The sequence below is a fragment of the Lynx rufus genome, unplaced genomic scaffold (genome assembly GCF_022079265.1).
Source record: "Lynx rufus isolate CCGP_SWC_20201006 ecotype Redwood Valley unplaced genomic scaffold, mLynRuf1.p SCAF_3, whole genome shotgun sequence".
Lineage (NCBI taxonomy): Eukaryota > Metazoa > Chordata > Mammalia > Carnivora > Felidae > Lynx > Lynx rufus.
The window spans coordinates 202576925-202595947 of NW_025814845.1; the positions used below are offsets into that span (position 1 = coordinate 202576925).

Sequence of the window (19023 nt, forward strand, 5' to 3'; positions counted from 1 at the left end):
TGCCGAATGTCATGGCCAGGGGCGGGAGGCGGCAGCCCCGGCACTAGCGGGGTGTGTGTGGGGGGAACATGAAGACTAAGATTTCATGTACTGAGTGCGGACACGGCGTGGGCGGGGACTAGGGAGGGAGAGCAGAGACCACGAGGGGATGTCTGCGGAGGGGCCGGGCCGGTGTAGGACGTGACCAGCGTGGGGCGGACCCTAAGGAAGGTGAGCGGAAACGGGGCCTGTGCAGGACGTAGACACCGTGAGGCGGCACTTAGGCAGGGGATGTGGGGACCGGCGTCAGCGGAAGGGCGGGGCCGGTGCAGGGCGTAGCCGGCGTAGGGCTGGGCCTAGGGACGGCAAGAAGAAATCAGAAGGGTACGTAAGCGGAGAGGCGGTGCCGGTGCCGGACGTCTCACAGATGGGGCGGGGCAAAGGGAGGGAAAGCGGGGAAGGTACGTCAGCGGAGGGGCTGGGCCTAGGGAGGTTGATCTTAGGGCTCAGACAGGACTTCAGGGAGGGAGGGTGCCAGAAGCGTTAGGAGGGGCGGGACCTGTGAAGGACGTGGCCAGCGTGTGGCGGGACCTGGGGAGAGAGTAAAGAACAGGGTCGGGGCGTAAACGGAGGGGCGGGGCTAATATATGACGCGACGACCGTTGGGCGGGCCTATGGACGGTCGACGGGAACGGGACCATAGCCATGGGGCGGGCCCGGTCTAGGACGCTGCCGTCATAGGCGGGACCTGGGGACGTTATAGTGTAACCTGAAGGACACGTAATCGGAGGGGCGGGGCTACGGAGGATGAGCGGGGAAAGGGGCGTTGACCGAAGGGCGTGGTCGGTACAGGGCGTAGCCAGTGTGGGGCGGGGTCTAGGGACGGTCAGCAGAGAACAGAAGGGGAGGTAAGATGAGGGGCGGGGCTGTTGCAGGACATGACCAGCGTGGGGCGGGGCTAAGGGAGGGTGAGACAGTGGGAACGTCTGCAGAGGGGTAGGGCCTAGGGTGTTTGGCGGGGGCGGGGCGGGGTCGGTGCCGGTTAGGGATTGGTCAGCTTGAGGCCGGGCCTGGGAGGATTTGGGGGGGAGGGGAAAAGAAGTCAGCGGAGGGGCGTGGCCGGCGTGAGACGTGCCTGGCGTAAGGCAGGGTATAGAGAGGGTGAGTGGAGGACCCAACAAGGCGTCAGCGGAGGGGCGGGCGCTAGGAAGAAGAGCGGGGGCGGGGGCCGGTGCAGGACGTGGCCAGCGTAAGGCGGGGTCTGGGGGGGGGGGGTGAGCGGGGAGGCTACGTCACCGGATGGGCGTGGCCGGTGTAGGATGTGGCCCGCGTGGTTCGGGGCCTAGAGAAGGTGAGCGAAGAGCGGGAACGGTACGTCAGTGGAGGGGCGGTGCTTGTGCAGGACGTTTCCAGCGTGGGGCGTGGCCTAGAGAAGTTGAGCCAAGGTCCGGCTGGTTTCTGACGTGGCTGGCGTGGGGCGGGGCCTGATCGGGGCGTGGCCCCGTGCCGCCCCGCCTTTCCGGGTCCTCCCCTGCTTCCGTCCCACGCGCCGGCAGCCTGGCCGCTCTGGTCGGTTTGTGGGTTTTTGGTGTCCGAGGGATCCTACTGCTGCTTCTCTACCTACAGAGACTGTTTCGGGCAGTTCCAGGTGAGACTCAGAGCCCTGGGGCCTCTTGCACTAAACGCGCCGATGTGTCCTCGTTAGGGTGACAGGTGTGTGTATAGCCCGTTGACTGGACACGCCGGGCTGGGGGTGCGGGCCTCGCGGGACCTCGGAGGCCGCCCTTGGCGCGGGTAGTGGGCCGACCAGGGCAGGCGGGGTCTGTGCTGTTGGCGGAGAGCCGGCGGGATCGGCGCGACGTGGCCCAGAGCAGGGGGTGCTCAGCGGGAGGCTGAGTGTCCGGGACTTGGGGAGAAGCGTGGGTGCCACCGAGAATCGCTTTAGGTCGTTAAGTCGTCGGTGTTGCAGCTTCACGTTTTCCTGGGGCGACTCCCAGAGCTATCTGAAGATGGTTTTTTTTATTTTGAGAAGTATGAGATATTCTTTTATTTCTTTTCTTTTTGTTGTATTTAGAGAGAGTGCAAGTGGGGGAGGGGCAGAGGGAGGGACAGAATCCAAAGCAGGCTGCAACCCGGCATCTAGCCAATACAGCGCTGAATCTCAGACCCTGGGATGATGACCTGAGTCAAAATCAACTCCGATGCTCAACCATCTGAGCCACCCAGGCGCCCAGAGAAGTATGGGGTATTTTAATCACTGTTTTTGTTTTCTGTTTCTTAATGCTTTATGTCAAGTTGGGATAATGAATGAGGCCTGTAAAATGGATTCCATTTAGGGAATGTGTGGATTTTGATTTTAATTGATGAAAATTAAATTTTCAATATCTGAGGACATTTGAGAGGGATGTTTCTTGTTTCCCATTGTTAACCTTAAAAACAAAACTGCCAGGGGGCGCCTGGGTGGCTCAGTCGGTGGGCATGGGACTCTGGATTTCTCATCCCTTGATGGCAGGGTCATGGGATCGAACCCCAAGTCGGGCTCCGCGCTGAGTGTGGAGAATGCTTGGATTGTCTCTCTCCCTGCGCCCCTCCTTCCCTCCCTCCAAGAGCGCTTGCTTGCTCGCTCTTTCTCCCTCTCTTAAAAAAAAAAAAAAAGAACTGCGTGTTATTTTAGCAGCAACTGTTGGGGCTATTGGGGAATGAATAAAAGAGAATTGCAATCTGGGACAAACAAAGCTTTAGAAAAACTGTAGGGAAGCATGGGAACCAAGGGGAGGCTTGCGTTTTTAAGGAGAAAAGGGGTAATTTGGGAAGGTTGCTGTGAACTAAAAGTCCATTGGAGTAAACAGAGTTTGAAGTGTGGTGGTTTCTCACTGGCTGAACTGTTGTTCTGGGGGATAAGGAAAATGTCTCTTCCTCCTGCTGGACTTGTTGAGTAGTATCCACGTGCAAGGCCAAGTCCCCAAAGGGTCCAATCCCTCTTCCTGTTGGGCCTGCAATTGACTGTGTGTTCTAGGGTGTAAAAGTTTTCCCTGCCACATCTGCCCACTCCATTTTAGGTAGGTTTCCTATTACTAGGTTTCACACCATAAACATTAAAAATCAGTAAGGAAATTAGATTTTCAAATTTAAATAGCTTCATTTATATCTTTTTAAAAGATTTATTTATTTTGAGAGATCATGAGAGGGGAGGGGCAGAGAGAGAGGGAGACAGAGAATTCCAGGCAGGCTCCGCACTGTCAGCAAAGAGCCCAGTGTGGAGCTCAAACTCATGAACCATGAGATCATGACCTAAGCCAAAATTGGGAGTTGGACGCTCAACCCACTGAGCCCCTCCAGGTGCCCCAATGTACACGTCATAAACTTTAACGTGGAGGTGTAAGTTAACATCTCTTTTTTATATTTCCTTTGGAAAATCTGATCCTGGTTGGAACTTGGCACTACCTGACTCTAAATACTCTGCTGCATAACTTCTCAAAGATTATTTACAAGAGAAGACATTCTTCTGGCTTTCTCGAAACTTTTTTTTAATAGTTTCTTTTTTTAATGTTTATTTATTTTTGAGAGAGAGCGAGCAAGCAGGGGAGGGACAAAGAGACAGACGGAGGATCTGAAGCGATCTACATGCTAACCACAGAGAGCTGAATGCGGGGCTTAAACTCATGAAACATGAGATCATGACCTGACCCGAAGTCAGATGCTTAACCAACTGAGCCACCCAGGTGCCCTCTTTCTCAAAAGTTTTAAGTTGATTTAATATTAGTATTTGAACTCAAATCAGTTCAGAAATTGGAAGATATATTTCTGTTAGGCAACAGAACAGTAACCACCCTGGAGGTCCTACAAAGAAGAGGACCCAGTGCTCCTCCAAGTCTCCAAATCTCCATTCCCCTGAGCTCAACTTACTCCACTCAGACCTGCTGGGAAGTGGACTCCATTAAGGAGCCAGGACTTTACATCATTGGTGGTTAAGTGACCTTGACATTTGGACTCTCCGTTTGGTTTTTTTTTTTCCCTCTATGCTTACCTACGAGTCCAGTGATAGAATTCTGTCTCTGACGGTTGGTTTTTTTTTTTCCCTCTATGCTTACCTACGAGTCCAGTGATAGAATTCTGTCTCTGACCCATCCAGCCTCCAGACCACCTTCTCTGTTAAATCTTCAGTGTTTAGGTGTATACATAATATGCACTTGGGAGTCTCCACATTAGATGGAGTGAGTTTTCTTGGGTCTATGTGGGGTACATATCCCTATGAGTAACTGAGCCCAAAAGGTGGGTATCTTGAGTAAACCAAACTCTGTACACAATGTCTTCAAGTCTCTGTTTTCCTGGGTCCTTTTTTCAGGAGAAAATTCAACCCTACATAAGTACTGTTTATTATAATGGAAACTATTATTAAACCACTTTTCATTGAGGTTACAAGTTATTTCACATAACTGTGAATTTTTACTTGTGCATTGGCTTTTTCATGTGTGAATCTGCATGTTATCAAAACTCTCTGAAGAAAGAGCTCTGAACACATGGCTACAGAGCATACACACACAAACCACTGGTAGCGTCTGCTGAAATGTAGTAGCTGGTCAGGCCTGGGGATTATTGATGCTTTAATAGCATGGAGAACAATGATGAGTGATGTCAGCTGACTCAACACATGACAAATCACATTGGTGATCTTTAAAGACTCAAAAGGATGACTGAACCTGATAGGTTGAAGATAGCATCTCCTCTCTCACCTGAATGACCATTGTCCTGTGACTGAATGTTAACACTCGACTGCATAACTGAGGCAAAAATCAGGATGTCATAACTTCAAATGACCCACCACTCCTGTATTGAAACCTTGAGCCACTCTGCCTCTTCCTGACACCTGGACATAGCAGCTGTCTCTCAGTCATATTGAGCTTCCATCAAGGAAGCTTGCCTTTTCCATTAGAAGCCCTGTAGATATCAAAGATGCATAAAACATTGCAACATAAGAACTAGGATATCCTGGGAAATCTTTGGGAATTATATATTAACAGGGCAGAGCCTAGGGATTTGATATTCTCTAATTGTTTTCCAGATTGAACACTGCTCATGTTCTGTCTGGTAAACACTAATTATCTTGCACTGCTGAGTTAAAGGGTAGAAGGAACCATGGGCTCCTGGGTGGCTCAGTTGATTGTGCAAATGGCTTTGGCTCAGGTCATGATCTCACGGTTCATGGGTTTGAGCCCTACGTCGGGCTCTGTGCCAACAGCTCAGAGCCTGGAGTCTGCTTTCAATTCTGTGTCTCCCTCTCACTCTGCCCCTTCCGCTCTCACACTCTCTCTAAATAAATAAATAAATAAAACATAACAATAATTTTAAAAACGATAGAAGGAACCAGCAGTAGGAAGCCAACTATCTCGGACCCAGTATAAGTGTCTCTATCTTATTACTTTAAGATCAGTGTCTGCTTTCTCCTCTCTGCCTCAGATATCATTGTATTGGGATAAATATAAGGAGCTCTGTCTCAGTAATTGTATCATAATCCTTCTATCCATTTTCCTTTCAAAACAAGTTTCCATATTGTCTTTTGTTTGCCTAAAAATTACACAAACTGATTTTAATACTTTTTGCCAGTGATGAAAACAGCACAAAAGATATTTAATAAATGCTGAAACCTAGCTAGCTTATTAGCTGTCACCAGAGGGCTGTTACTGTCACTTTCTATCCCAGTGCCTAGACCCACTTGCACATTCACAGTCCTGTTTGGCTTGTCCCACCTTAGAACATTTGTACTTGTCTGTTCTTCTCTGTATGGCTCTTCCCCAGATCTCGTCATGAACGCCTGCCACTATCATTTCTCTACTTTCTCAGAACCGCATTCTCTGAACACATGTTTTTACAACAAATTTTCTTTTCTAACAACAAATATTTTCAGGATTTATTCAAGTAGGTCATATTTACAACTGTGCCTAGGGGCCCCTGGGTGGCTCAGTTGGTTAAGCATCCGACTTCAGCTCAGGTCATGATCTCACAGTTCACGGGTTCAAGCACTATGTCTGGCTTTGTGCTGACAGCTCAGAGCCTGGAGCCTGCTTCAGATTCTGTATGTGTGTCTCTGCCCCTCCGCTCTCCCTGCCTCTCTCACTCTCTCCCTCTCTCTTTCACAAATAAATACACATTAAAAAAAAAAAGAACTGCCTAATATTCAAAAAGGGGAATCTCTTATGTCTGTTTTTGGATTTTTTTTCTTATAGAGATCTTTGTAAATTTTTATTCCTGTATAATTTATCAACATTCTGGGTCTTGAATCCATATGTCTGTGACCCCACTGCCCCTGCCATTCTGCAGAATGGATGTCGTGTTAGCAGGCATGAAAACTACAGTAATCTTCTTGTCCATTTCCATCAGAGTTCTTGGGTGACCAGATGCATTGTCAATGAGCAGTGATATTTTGAAAAGGTTATTTTTTCTGAGCGGTAGGTCTCAACAGTGGGCTTAAAATACTCAGCAAACCACATTGTAATGAGATGCGCTATCATCCAGCCTTTGTTGTCTGTTGATGGAGCTCAGCCAGAGTAGACTTAGTATAATTCTTAAGGGCCCCAGGATTTTCAGGATGGTACATGGGCATTGGCTTCAACTTAGTCACCAGCCGCATTAGCTCCTAACAAGAGAGTCAGTCTGTCCTTTGCAGCTTTGAAGCCAGCCACTGACTTCTGTCTGGCTATGAAAGTCCTGGATGGCATCTTCTTCCGACAGAAGGCTTCCAGTAGATTTTCCAACTTAAAAGCTGTTGGTCGGTGCAGCCACCAGCATGAATTGTCTCAGCCAGATCCTCTGGATAACTGGCTGCAGCTTCTGTATCAGCACTCGCTGCCTCACCTTGCAGTTTTATGTTATGGAGGCGAGTGCTTTTCCTTACTCCCACCAACCATCCACTGCTCGCATCAGATGTTTTTCTGAAGTTTCTTCACCTCCCTCATCCTTCAGAGAATTAATTGAAGAGAGTCAGGGCCTTGCTCTGGATTGGGCTTTGGCTTAAGGGAATCGTGACCTTCTATACAGACCACACAAACCTTCTCCATATCTACAATAGGTCTGTTTCAGTTCACTTCCTTTTTTTTAATGTGTATTTATTTTTGAGATAGAGACAGAGCACGAGAGGAGGAGGGGCAGAGAGAGACACACACACACACACTCCTAAGCAGGCTCCAGACTCTGAGCTGTCAGCACAGAGCCCGACACGGGGCCGGATCCCACGAACCGTGAGATCGTGACCTGAGCCGAAGTCGGACACTTAACCGACTGAGCCACCCAGGCTCCCCTCACTTCACATTCTTATCACCCATGTGTCCACTGGACTTGCACTTTTAATTTCCTTCAAGGACTCTTCCTTTGCATTCACAGCTTGGCTGACTTTTTGGCACAAGACACCTAGCTTTCAGCCTGTCTCTGCTTTCAGCATGCCTTTCTCACGAAGCTCATTCATTTCTAGCTCTTGATTTAACGTGACAGACCTTGAACACTTAGGAGGCCGGTGTACGGCTGTCTCATGGAAAAGAGGCCCAAGGAGAGGAGAAGGGGGACAGCTGGGGGGTGGAGCAGTCAGAATACACTCAACACTTACTGATTAAGGTAGCCCACACCTATGGGCACAGCTCGTGGCACCCCAAAACAATTGCAATAGTAACATCAAAGATCACTGAGCACAGACCACAGTAACAAATATGATAATGAAAATGTTTTAAATATTGTGAGAATTCCCAAAATGTGACACAGAGATAATGTGAGCAATTGCCTTGGAAAAATGGCACCGATCAACATGGCGTTGCCACACACCTTTGTAAAAAGCAGTATCTGTAAAGCACAATACAACAAAGTGTGCCTGCCTGTAGTTAAGACCTGGAGGAGAAGAGGTTCTGTATTCTTCTGGGCCCAGGCCACCACCTTCAGCAGCCCCCTCCTCTTCATCTCCAGGCAAGCAAATGAAATCCTAGAGCAGACCCTTCCTCTTCTCCAAGTCAGATTTAGTTGACATCCTACCGACTGCCATGCTCCACACGCACAAAATAGGATAGGTTCCATGAATAAATTATACCTTCAATGTTCATTTTCCCATACATAGGATGTGTTTCATCTATTTTTGAATAATACGAAAAAGTATATACGTCTTAGGATCTGTCTTCATATATAAAAGAATAAATTACTTGTGAAGAAAAATCAGGCAATGTATTTTCAGTTCAGGCACAGGCATTTGGTTCCCAAAAGAACAGTTTGTCCCTTTTTTCTTCTTAACGTGTTTGTATCAAATATAAAAGTGAACCTATAGTAACTCTCAAAAGGGAGCATTATTTTTACAGCGGGAATTTAAGGTAATCAGGTTCTCATTTCCCTGGTTCTCTGACACGTTCCTGTCTTGCCAGCCTCGTCACACTGCACCATCCTTGAGGCAATGAGGGCTTCTGCTCATCAGAAAGGAGTGTCTGCGGTAGGGGACTGTGGACCAGCTTGTGCCACACAGAGAGTGGAGCTCTGTTAGAGAGTAAAAAGGATACGTGGTCAGATCCTGCGTTGTTTAAGGGCTCATTTAGAAGAGATCATTTAAAGAAATTTTTAAAAAACAAGAAAACTTTGTGTACAGAATCTCAAAGGATATATCTTTTAGGAAAACTTGTAGAAAATACAGATGTTTTAGTCAGTTTCCTATAAACTTATTTGAGCAAAGCCTTAGGACTCCCCATGGAGGTAGGCAGGAGCACTATTAGAGACTTTTCCCCCCTCCCCTGGTAACAGAACTTGTGTAAAATTGCTGAGAGAAGCCAAACCATTTGTGTCCCAGGGGCTGAGAGCAAACTACAGTCAGGTGAGTTGGGTGGACTGGACGGGGAGGCAGGCTAGTGGATTTCTGAAGATGATGGCAGGTCTAAAGGTCCTACTTGCAAGGCCAGTGAGAAAGCAGGAAAGAAGTTAAAGCTGGAGAGTGTTGGGAATGAAATTTGTGCTTGTAAGTGATATTAGCCCCACCCAGCAGCCTCTGGAGAGGGGAGTGGTTGCTGGAGGTTGAGCTCTAGAAACACTCTTGAACACTGGAGACCAACCTCCAGGCTGGTGAGAGCTTCCATCTGCTGGAGGGTAATCCTGCCCACCTCCATGGGGACTGATGGATCCTGCCCTGGGGACCCTTCTGGACCTCACCCCGTGTACCTCTTCATCTGACTGTTCATCCTTGTAATAAACCAGTAAAACTGAGTACAGTGTTTTCCTAAATTCTAGGAGTCATTCTAGAAAATTGCCAAGCCTAATTTGAGGGATTGTGAGAACCCTTGAATCCACAATGCTCTCGGCAGAAAATGTGGGCAGTCTGGGCACTACATTTATGGTTGGCATCTGAAGTAGAGGAAGTCTCATGGGGCTAAGACTTTGAACTTGTGGGATCTGATGCTGACTCCAGGAAGATGGTGTCAGAATGAACTGAATCCTTGGACACCCAGGCAATGTCAGAGAATTAGTTGCTGGTGTGAAGAAAACTATTTATATGAATTTTTAGATTTTGAGAAATCTATGACTGTTGTCTGTTACAGGGTGTTGGTCAGTAAGTGGGTGGAAGAAATGGACGTATAAGGAAGGTAAGAAGGCAGAACTAACAAAATATGCTTTTCTTTGGTCTCAGATGTTATTGAGCACGAGCCATGTAACCAGGCATTGGGATAGGTCATGCGTATGCAGTTGGAATAAAACAGCTTTTTTTATTTTTGGGGGGTGGATGCATGCAGAAAGGATTACATGGGAATTGAAGTGGGCACTAAAAGGAATGGAATTAGGGGCTGATAGACTTCAAGTGGTGTCAGAGGACTGTAGGTTCCCAGGTATGAGGAGAACCTGGGCATGGGGAATGATTCTGTGGACAAGCTGGAATGAGAGAGGCTGTGATTGCTGGAGGGATCTCAGATTCTTCATCTAACAGGGGGAATTCCTGGTAAGTCCTGGCAGGTGGCTGTACCTGTGACCATGTTTAGAAATCTGAATTTGGGAAACAACATAATTGAAATACTGGCTGTATCATTCCTTACCATGTAACTTTCTCATATTACTAATGCTCTCTGAAACTGTTCCTGTCATTTGTTAATATCATTCTGGGCTGCAATGGTAAAATATGTGGGGGCTTGAGCAACCCACGTTTATTTTTCACAGTTCTCGAGACTGGGAACTCCCAAGACCAAGGTGTCAGCAGATTCAGACAGACCAGTTCCTGGCTTGCAGAAGCCTGTCTTTTCACTGTGTCCCAATTTGGTAGAGAGAGAGCAAGTGAGCTGTGGTCAGTTCCTCTAAGAATGACTTCAATCCCTTCATGGGGGACCTCCTTTCATGACCTCATCTAAACCTAATTACCTCTAAAACGCCACACGTTCAGATACCATCATGGGAATTAGGGCTTTGACATAGGGATTTGGGTGGGAGTGGAGGGGACACAGGAATTCAGTCCATAAGAGTGACTATGCTGAAATCAGCAGAGTCTTTGTGAGGATTAAGTGAATGTTTTTAAGTTTCCAAGCAGAGAGTCCTATTATTAAACTTTGAATTTGTCTTCCTTATTTTTTGGACTCCAGGTGTAAGGAGGTGAGTTACGTCTACTTTTGTTTGTGATACAATATCATTTTTCCATGAAATACATTTAAGTAGAAACAAAATTTTGGTAAGAATTCAGTTTACCAATATGTTTAAATATACAATTTATGAAATGCTGGGGTGTCATTTGTGGTGATGACTAATATACGACAATATTCCAGTTACAACTTTACTAAAATGTCAGATTGAACAAATATATTCCCTCATAAAACAAAACCTCTGCCTTGTACATTTTGTAAGTCAAGCAGTTTTAGGTTTGGCGTTCAGAGAGAGAATTAAATATCCCTATGAAAAAGTTGGCAGTTAACTTAAAAATAATGATTTTCATTGCCTCGTCTGTGAAAATAAAAAAGAATATTCCTATCTTATTGATGAGCAGCAGTAGCCAAAGCCTTGTCACTTCTGATCCGAGCGGAAGTGAGAGCTCCCGCAATTGTCTCAGGGCATGTGGCGTGTTCTTGTAGGGGGAGCTGGGGGGTTGCATGCAGGCGCATCAGGGATTCATGACCAAGGGGTCTGGGAATTGTGGGTAAGACTGGAGTCTCTTGGCTTCTCTCTCCTTGCCCAGCTTTTCCTGCATATGGTTTGCACTCTCTGTGAGTGGAAATCCGGAGGAAGAGACGTGGTGGCCGAACCCTTGATGATGCAAGTGCAGGTGGGTGGATATGCGATCCTTCTCCTGAATGATGCCTCTGTTGCCTGTGGCTGGGAAGGCTTCTCTTGGCCCAAGTCTTCTAAGTGCATCCAGGCAGTTTTCAAGGGTCTGGGTTCTATTTCATTGTTGCCAGGACGCGCGGATACTTTTTGTTGGTCAGGGATGGATCAGGAAGAAGTCTCCTTTCCAGCATTTACACCAGTGCATCTCATGCTCCTTAAGGATGTCCTTGCAGAAAAGAAATATGCAGAGTTTTCCTTCTTCGTGCAGTGCATGGGCTTAGTTGGTGGGTGATTTACCCGTGGGCCATGGTAGTGGCTGCAGTGACCTCGGCACGTGGTGACAGGTGATAGAGATGAGCAAGACCAGCAGTTTACACTCCACTGAGGAGGTGGGCCTTTGAGCAGGTCAGCTCTGCAGTTTTCCAGAGAGTACAAGAAACATTTGTATGAGAGAGGAAATCAGCCATCATTTCTTTTCCCCTCAGTTTTAAGCTTACTAAAAGGTTTGGTAACATACACTTGACTAATCTGGAAACTTCCAAAGATGACTAAATCCTCTTTACTACCCTTATCCCTTTTCACCCATTTTCCCTCGTTATAATTAAACTTTTTAAAATTGGAAATCTGAAAACAGTGCCTAGGGAGTATTTTTCAAAAAATTAACTCTGTATTTGGCAGAATGTGGATAAAACTAGAGTCAAATTTAGAATCCTGTTGCAATTTTAGAAGGATTGGAGAGGCTACAAGTAATCGAGAGGATTCTATTGCCTTTCAACAGAAAAACAGGATTAACATACAGAGGATTGATGCAGTGATCATTGTTAAGAATGGAGAGCTCACTGCAGGAGAGATCACTGTGGGGCCATCCTTCGGACGAGCCATCTCAGGAGCCCCTAACCGGACCGCAGGACCTGTCTGCCCTGATACCTTATAAAGAACAAGTGAGTTTTTAAGATGAGAGGTGTGACTTGTTGACCCCAAGTTCTGCATGAAAGTTGTTCATCCTGCAGAATGCTGGGCATTGCTTCATAGGTGTCTGCCTTTAATGTTAATATACCTACACTTGTACGTATGAAGTGTTTGCTTTAAAAGAAGCATCTGCACATTAGCTCACTGGAACTCTCAGTACCACTACGTATGTATATATATGTGTGTGTATACATATATGTGTATATATATATATATACACACACACACATATTTTTTTCTTTTTTTAGTAATTTCTACAGCAAGCTGGCACCCAAACTCATGATCCTGAGGCCAAGAGTCACATGCTCTTCCAACTGAGCCAGCCAAGTGCTTCTCAATAGTACTTACTATTTAACCTATGTTATAATTGCCACCCAGGATGTCAAAATTACCAGCTTATTTGAAAATTGCCAGGTTCATATTGAGATTCCTTTATGATGAAGTAATTGTGTGTGTATTTCTGTTTGAATGTGTCTGAAGGGCAGAAGGCAGATCGGCACAGTAGGAACATGTGATTTGAACCACAAATGGAATTTCGGTTTTCTATACATACAGCTCCCCCATCTGCTATCACTATCATGTTGACAGCTGCCCCATAGGGATTGTTCAGCCTGGCCCTACTGAAACAATATCTGATATTTTAGGAATCTGTGACCTACAAAGATGTAGCTGTAGACTTCACCCAGGAAGAGTGGGCCCTGATGGACACATCCCAGAGAACGCTGTACAGAGATGTGACGCTGGAAAACATTAGTCATCTGGTCTCTGTGGGTGAGTCTGTCACCATGTATTCATTCATCCATCCTTCCATACATCCATCCATCTTTTTGTTTATTAACCTTGTATCCAGGAGAGCTTCCACATATTCTAATACAGCTGTCTGCCCTAACTCATATCTTTTGTAGCATTTCTGAATACTAGATGGAATTTGTAACTTTCTTTACTTTCATCCTGTGTGTTACATGATAATTTGAATACAGTCTTCTTGGCCACAAGTGTATATCTACTGCACTTTCTCCAAGACCCAGAACAATGCTGGGAATACAATGAATATTTTTTGAATGAATAAATAAATATCCTGAATATTTTCTGTCCTGGGCAGTATGATGAAGGGTGAGCACTGTAGAAAATGTAATATCTTGTATCACTTTCCACATAAAACTCCACAGAATATTCTGGTGGAGCTTATGTGTATTGTATTCCTTTGAAAATAGTGTTAATCCCCTTGTGAGAACATTTAATTCCTTTTGGATGCAAACACTAAGCCTTCTGCTCTCTCTCAGCCTGGGCAGGAGCATCAGCAATCAGAGTTCTTACTGTCCTTGGGTGCAGTGTCAGGCTCAGAACATTTATCAATGTTTTTAGTGTTCAAGGTGTTATTCTCTGGGCTGTTCTTCCACGCTCATGTTCTTCCTTGGTTGCCTGTACAGTAGAACATCAGGCGCTGTTCTTGGCACAGAACTGAAAATTCACATACCATTCTCCATTGATATAGGGTGTCATTTCTTCAGATCAGATGTGATCTCCCAGTGGGAGCAAAGAGGGGAGCTGTGGAGGGAAGAAAGAGGACCTCCCCAAGGCTGGAGTCCAGGTGAGCTGCAGACATGCGCTCAGTGTGAGAAGGCTAGTGAGTAAGCAGGGTCTTATTGATGTCAGTGCAGATTTCCTTGAGTGAACGACAGCTTCAGAAACTGTGAGTGGCCAATGAGACAACATTCCTCAGACTGTGTCATTATTTCTTCCATATGAGTTTCTCTTCATGTACCTGTACTTACATTTCACCTCAGGCAAGCAAATGTTCCTGTCCTCGTTGGAGGTAAAATTTCACATTGTGGTCTTTGTCATGATTTCTTTTAGGATTTCCACTCTTGATATTCTCTGCAACAGCCCATCATTATTTTATTTTTCTTTAACTTAAACATTGAGTTTTGTTCTAATTCATATTATTCTAAAATGTATGTCTGTTCACCAGTATTTTCCTCAATTTCACATCATTTGGTCACGTGTGCTTACGTGGTCTCGTGAGCTTTTCAACACTTTAATTTCCTACTCTACTCAAGGTATTTCTTAGGTTTATTTCGTTTTTTCCTCAATTATTTTAGGCATGAAAAACAGCCATAACAAGCAAGAAATAATACCTATGCAAGATATCTGCATGAACGACCCACCTAACTGCTGGACAGTAGTAAGTGTCATGAGGAGGAACCTTGCCTATCCACGTTCAAGGCCTGGGAGGAGCCTAAATTATCAATTTAGAAGGATCATATAACGATTGTTACAGTTTGATATAAGTACCTTCTCAGAGAATGTGATTGAAAATTTAAATATGGGGAAGAAATTATCCTGGACTTAAGATAAAATTATTCTGATAAGCGGATAATTGTATAACTATGGTTTATTGGCATGACACGTAATGATATCTTCATAAACTCTTAGCCCTGCAATAAGGATGCTACAAAGGGTAAAAATGTGCATGCTGGAGATGAATGCCCCATGTATATGTAAGTAAGTGATCTGGGGAAGGTTTTAGTTGGAGATTATCACTGAGTGGTCAGCCTGGAATTCATAGGTAGAGAACTGGGTGCATGCATTTTTGGGAGAAGTCCTATAACAGTCTCTCATCTCTTTGCCAACAGCAGAAATGTCACACGGGAGAAGACCTCTCTGTATATAGTGGGTTTGATGAAGTTTTTACTCACACGTACACATTGACTCAACATGTCTTAACTCACACTGTACGGAAACCCTATAAATGTAATGAATGTGGAAAACACTTCACCCGAAACGCCAACCTTCGTACTCATAAAATAACTCACACAGGAGAGAATCCATTTGCTTGTAATCAGTGTGGGAGGCGCTTCAGGTATTTTTCATCTTTAACTAGACATAAGCGAATTCATACTGGAGAGAAGCCTTATGAATGTCGTCTATGTGGCAAAGCCTTTGTTCGAAGTTCCATTAAACGACATGAGAGAACTCACACTGGAGAGAAACCATTTAAATGTCATCTATGTGGAAAAGGCTTCGTTACTAGGTCTAATCTTCGAGAACATGAGAGAACTCACACCGGAGAAAAACCATATACATGTCATCAGTGTGGAAAAGCCTTTGTTACAAGCTCTAATCTTCGAGAACATGAGAGAACTCACAGTGGAGAGAAACCATATAAGTGTCATCTATGTGGAAAAGCCTTTGTTCAAAGCTCTTGTCTTAGAGACCATGAGAGAATTCATACTGGAGAGAAACCATATAAATGTCCTATATGTGGAAGAGCCTTTGTTACAAGCTCTTGTCTTCGAAAACATGAGAGAACTCACACTGGAGAGAGACCATATGCATGTCATCTATGTGGAAAAGCTTTTATTCAAAGCTCTAATCTTAGAGACCACGAGAGAACTCACACTGGAGAGAAACCATATACTTGTCATCTATGTGGAAAAGCCTTTGTTACAAGCTCTAATCTTCGAGAACATGAGAGAACTCACAGTGGAGAGAAACCATACAAATGTCATCTATGTGGAAAAGCCTTTGTTCAAAGTTCTTATCTTAGAGATCATGAGAGAACTCACACCGGAGAGAAACCATATAAATGTCATCTATGTGGAAAAGCCTTTGTTACAAGCTCTTGTCTTAGAAAACATGAGAGAACTCACACTGGTGAGAAACCATATACATGTCATCTATGCGGAAAATCCTTTGTTCAAAGTTCTAATCTTCGAGAACATGAGAGAACTCACACTGGTGAGAAACCATACAAATGTCATCTATGTGGAAAAGCCTTTGTTACAAGCTCTAATCTTAGAAAGCACGAGAAAACTCACACTGGAGAGAAACCATATACATGTCACCTATGTGGAAAAGCCTTTGTTCAAAGCTCTTATCTTAGAGAACATGAGAGGATTCACACTGGAGAGAAACCATATACATGTCATCTATGTGGAAAAGCCTTTGTTCAAAGCTCTTGTCTTAGAAAACATGAGAGAGCTCACACTGGAGAGGAACAGTATATATGTCATCTATGTGGAAAAGCCTTTGTTACAAGCTCTGATCTTAGAGACCATGAAGGAACTCACACTGGAGAGGAACAATATATATGTCATCTATGTGGAAAAGCCTTTGTTACAAACTCTGACCTTAGAGACCATGAGGACACTCACACTGGAGAGGAACAATATATATGCCATCTATGTGGAAAAGCCTTTGTTACAAATTCTGATCTTAGAGACCATGAGGGGACTCACACTGGAGAGGAACAATATATATGTCATCTATGTGGAAAAGCCTTTGTTACAAATTCTGATCTTAGAGACCATGAGGGGACTCACACTGGAGAGGAACAATATATTTGTCATCTATGTGGAAAAGCCTTTGTTACAAGCTCCGATCTTAGAGACCATGAGGGAACTCACTTTAATTATAGTGAATGAACATGGAAGTGCCTTTAGCCACAGCTCTAATATAATATCAACCACAAGACTCATGTGGGGGAAGTTCTATGGTCATATTCATTATGGAAATGCCTTCATTTTTAATTTATCCTTACATAACATGAGTGAACTGCATGTGGAGGAGCCCTATATTTATAGTCAAGGAGGAAGAGACATTAGCTGGTCTCTGGTCATAGGTTGGACAAGAAAATCCAGTATGAATAATAATCTAATCTCCCTTAAATGGGAAATTACGCAGGAAAATCTTTACAGAAGGAGATCACTCCAGGACAATAACAGAAAAATTAATGCTGAAGAAGTTATTCATTATTATATGCATGGAAAACCTTTACTAGTAGAAAAACTGTTGTAGGCATGTGAAGTTTCACACTCTATATAATAGTGAATGAATGAAAGTCTTCAGTGATTTTAATTCCGTAGTCAACATGTAGTTTCTCACACTGTATATATACATTGATAGAATCAGATGAAAGGTTAGACTTTGCGTTAGAAATCCCTGACTAGGAAAAACATTTATCAAGAATGTCTTAATAGAGTTTAGTCATTAAATTGTAATTTTGCCTAACGGCCTCTTACTGTAAAAATATAAGAAAGATATGTAGAATTGTGACATCATCTGGGAATTCTAAATTCAGTATTTTGTAACAATAATTTTTTTGCAGTAGTTCTTGGAACTGCATATGAGGCAAACGTGTTGCTGAAAAATCCATTATGTTGGTCAGGGTCCTATTTTTCATGCAGCAATAGTAATTATGATGATTGGATTCAACTAGAAAGTGTCTTTGAATATTAACTGAAAAACATAGAACACAAGATGATGCGTCATTACTACATATTGTTAACCACGTATGTAGGTCGTAATGATGAATTAAAGATTCTTATATAGATAGTTTGTGACCGAACCCTGTATAAATTTTCATTTTAAAATGCCATTATTGAAACAAAGAAGGGTATTACCTAACAATAAGGGGGTCCATTCAACAACAGGATATAACATCTGTAAATATTCATGCGCTCAACATAGGAGCACCTACATATATAAAACAAATACGAACAGATGTCAAGGGAGAGACAGTTATGCAGTAGAAGGGGGGTGTTAATACACACTTTCATCAATGAACGAATCATCCGGACAACAATCAGATAACATCTACCGTAAGTGACACGTTAGATGAGATGGACTTCACAGAGGTACACCGCACACTTCATCCCAAAGCAGCAGAACAACATACTCTTGGCAAGCTTCCATGAGACATTCTCCAGAATTGGTCATAGTTACTGCCTGTTAGTAGCAATGAGTAATTTTTTTTTTCTCTTTTACCCAAGCCATGTAATTGCCCCTCTTCCTCTTTCTCCTATAAAACCCTTGCTTTCACCCCACAGATAGGACACTTTTCTGCTTACTGCTGGAATCGGTGCTCCCCAAACTGCAAATCTTTAATCCCAAGTAAACACTCATCTGCCTCTCGTTGCAGCTCTTGTTTTCAGGTGGCAATGGGGACAAGTAATGTTTCTTTTCCTTTCTTGGCCAGGCGCTACAGAGCGTGACCTGGGAGAGCTGACTTTGGAAGGAACTCTCTATTCTGGCTCTCCCAGTTTTCAGGATCCAACCCGCAGCTCCAGAATGAGTGTGATCACTCTGCCACTGCCTCAAAAGGTGCCATCATAGGCCACCAAACGATTGAAGAAAAATAATAGTTAAAAAAAAAACCTGTTAATATTTATTTATTTTGGAGAGGGAGAAGGAGAGAGAGCATGAGCAGGGGAGGGACAAGAGGGGGAGAGAAAAAATCCAAGCAGGCTCTGCGCTGTCAGTGCAGAGCCCGATGTGAGGCTCAAACTCACGAACTGAGATCATGACCTAAGCCAAAATCAAGAGTCAGACGCTCACTCGACTGAGCCACCCAGGCGCCCCTCCATTACATGTTTTGATGACTGCCCCGCAACGGTGTGTTCGAACTCAACAACTCAGCCACTCATAGCCCCCATCACTGGTGCACACAGATTTCCCCATCTCTGAACCATTCAGACCCTGGATTCCAGTTTCACACTGGTCAGGATCTGGCCTTTCCTTCACCACGGCCCTAACAAGTCTCACAGGCCTGATGCCACGATGCTACTTTCCCTTCTCCCAGGCTCCCCAGTGGCCTGTGGGCCTGTAGTGGACTCGCTGGTGCTCCGGGGTTTGAACTGTTGCCAGGCAGACCTTGCTTTTCACCTCTTGCATGCACTGATCCCACGGTGAACAAAACGCCCTCGACACACACACGCAATCTGATAACATGTTCTGACAATCACATGTAGACCTTCCACCCTGACCACACTCTCAACAGACACAATAATGGCCAACACCCCCACAGTCAGACAACGCAGG

At 44.6% G+C, this 19023-nt stretch overlaps 1 protein-coding gene across 5 annotated transcripts; it reads left to right on the plus strand.

Annotated features, from left to right (window-relative positions):
- Positions 1 to 1283: 1283 nt before the first annotated feature.
- Positions 1284 to 18328, plus strand: LOC124520036 (zinc finger protein 596-like). Of its 5 annotated transcripts, none has more exons than XM_047090602.1 (8): positions 1284 to 1627; positions 9531 to 9925; positions 11144 to 11230; positions 12011 to 12173; positions 12846 to 12972; positions 13697 to 13792; positions 14304 to 14386; positions 14838 to 18328. In XM_047090602.1, exons 4-8 carry the CDS (start codon positions 12060 to 12062, stop codon positions 16626 to 16628), a joined length of 2211 nt encoding a protein of 736 aa, XP_046946558.1. In that variant the 5' UTR covers positions 1284 to 1627; positions 9531 to 9925; positions 11144 to 11230; positions 12011 to 12059; the 3' UTR covers positions 16629 to 18328. The 5 variants fall into 5 exon arrangements, with proteins under 5 accessions (XP_046946558.1, XP_046946559.1, XP_046946560.1 ...); XM_047090603.1 differs by having other exon boundaries at positions 9531 to 9575; XM_047090601.1 differs by lacking the exon at positions 1284 to 1627 and having other exon boundaries at positions 7202 to 9925.
- The last annotated feature ends 695 nt before the right edge of the window (positions 18329 to 19023 follow it).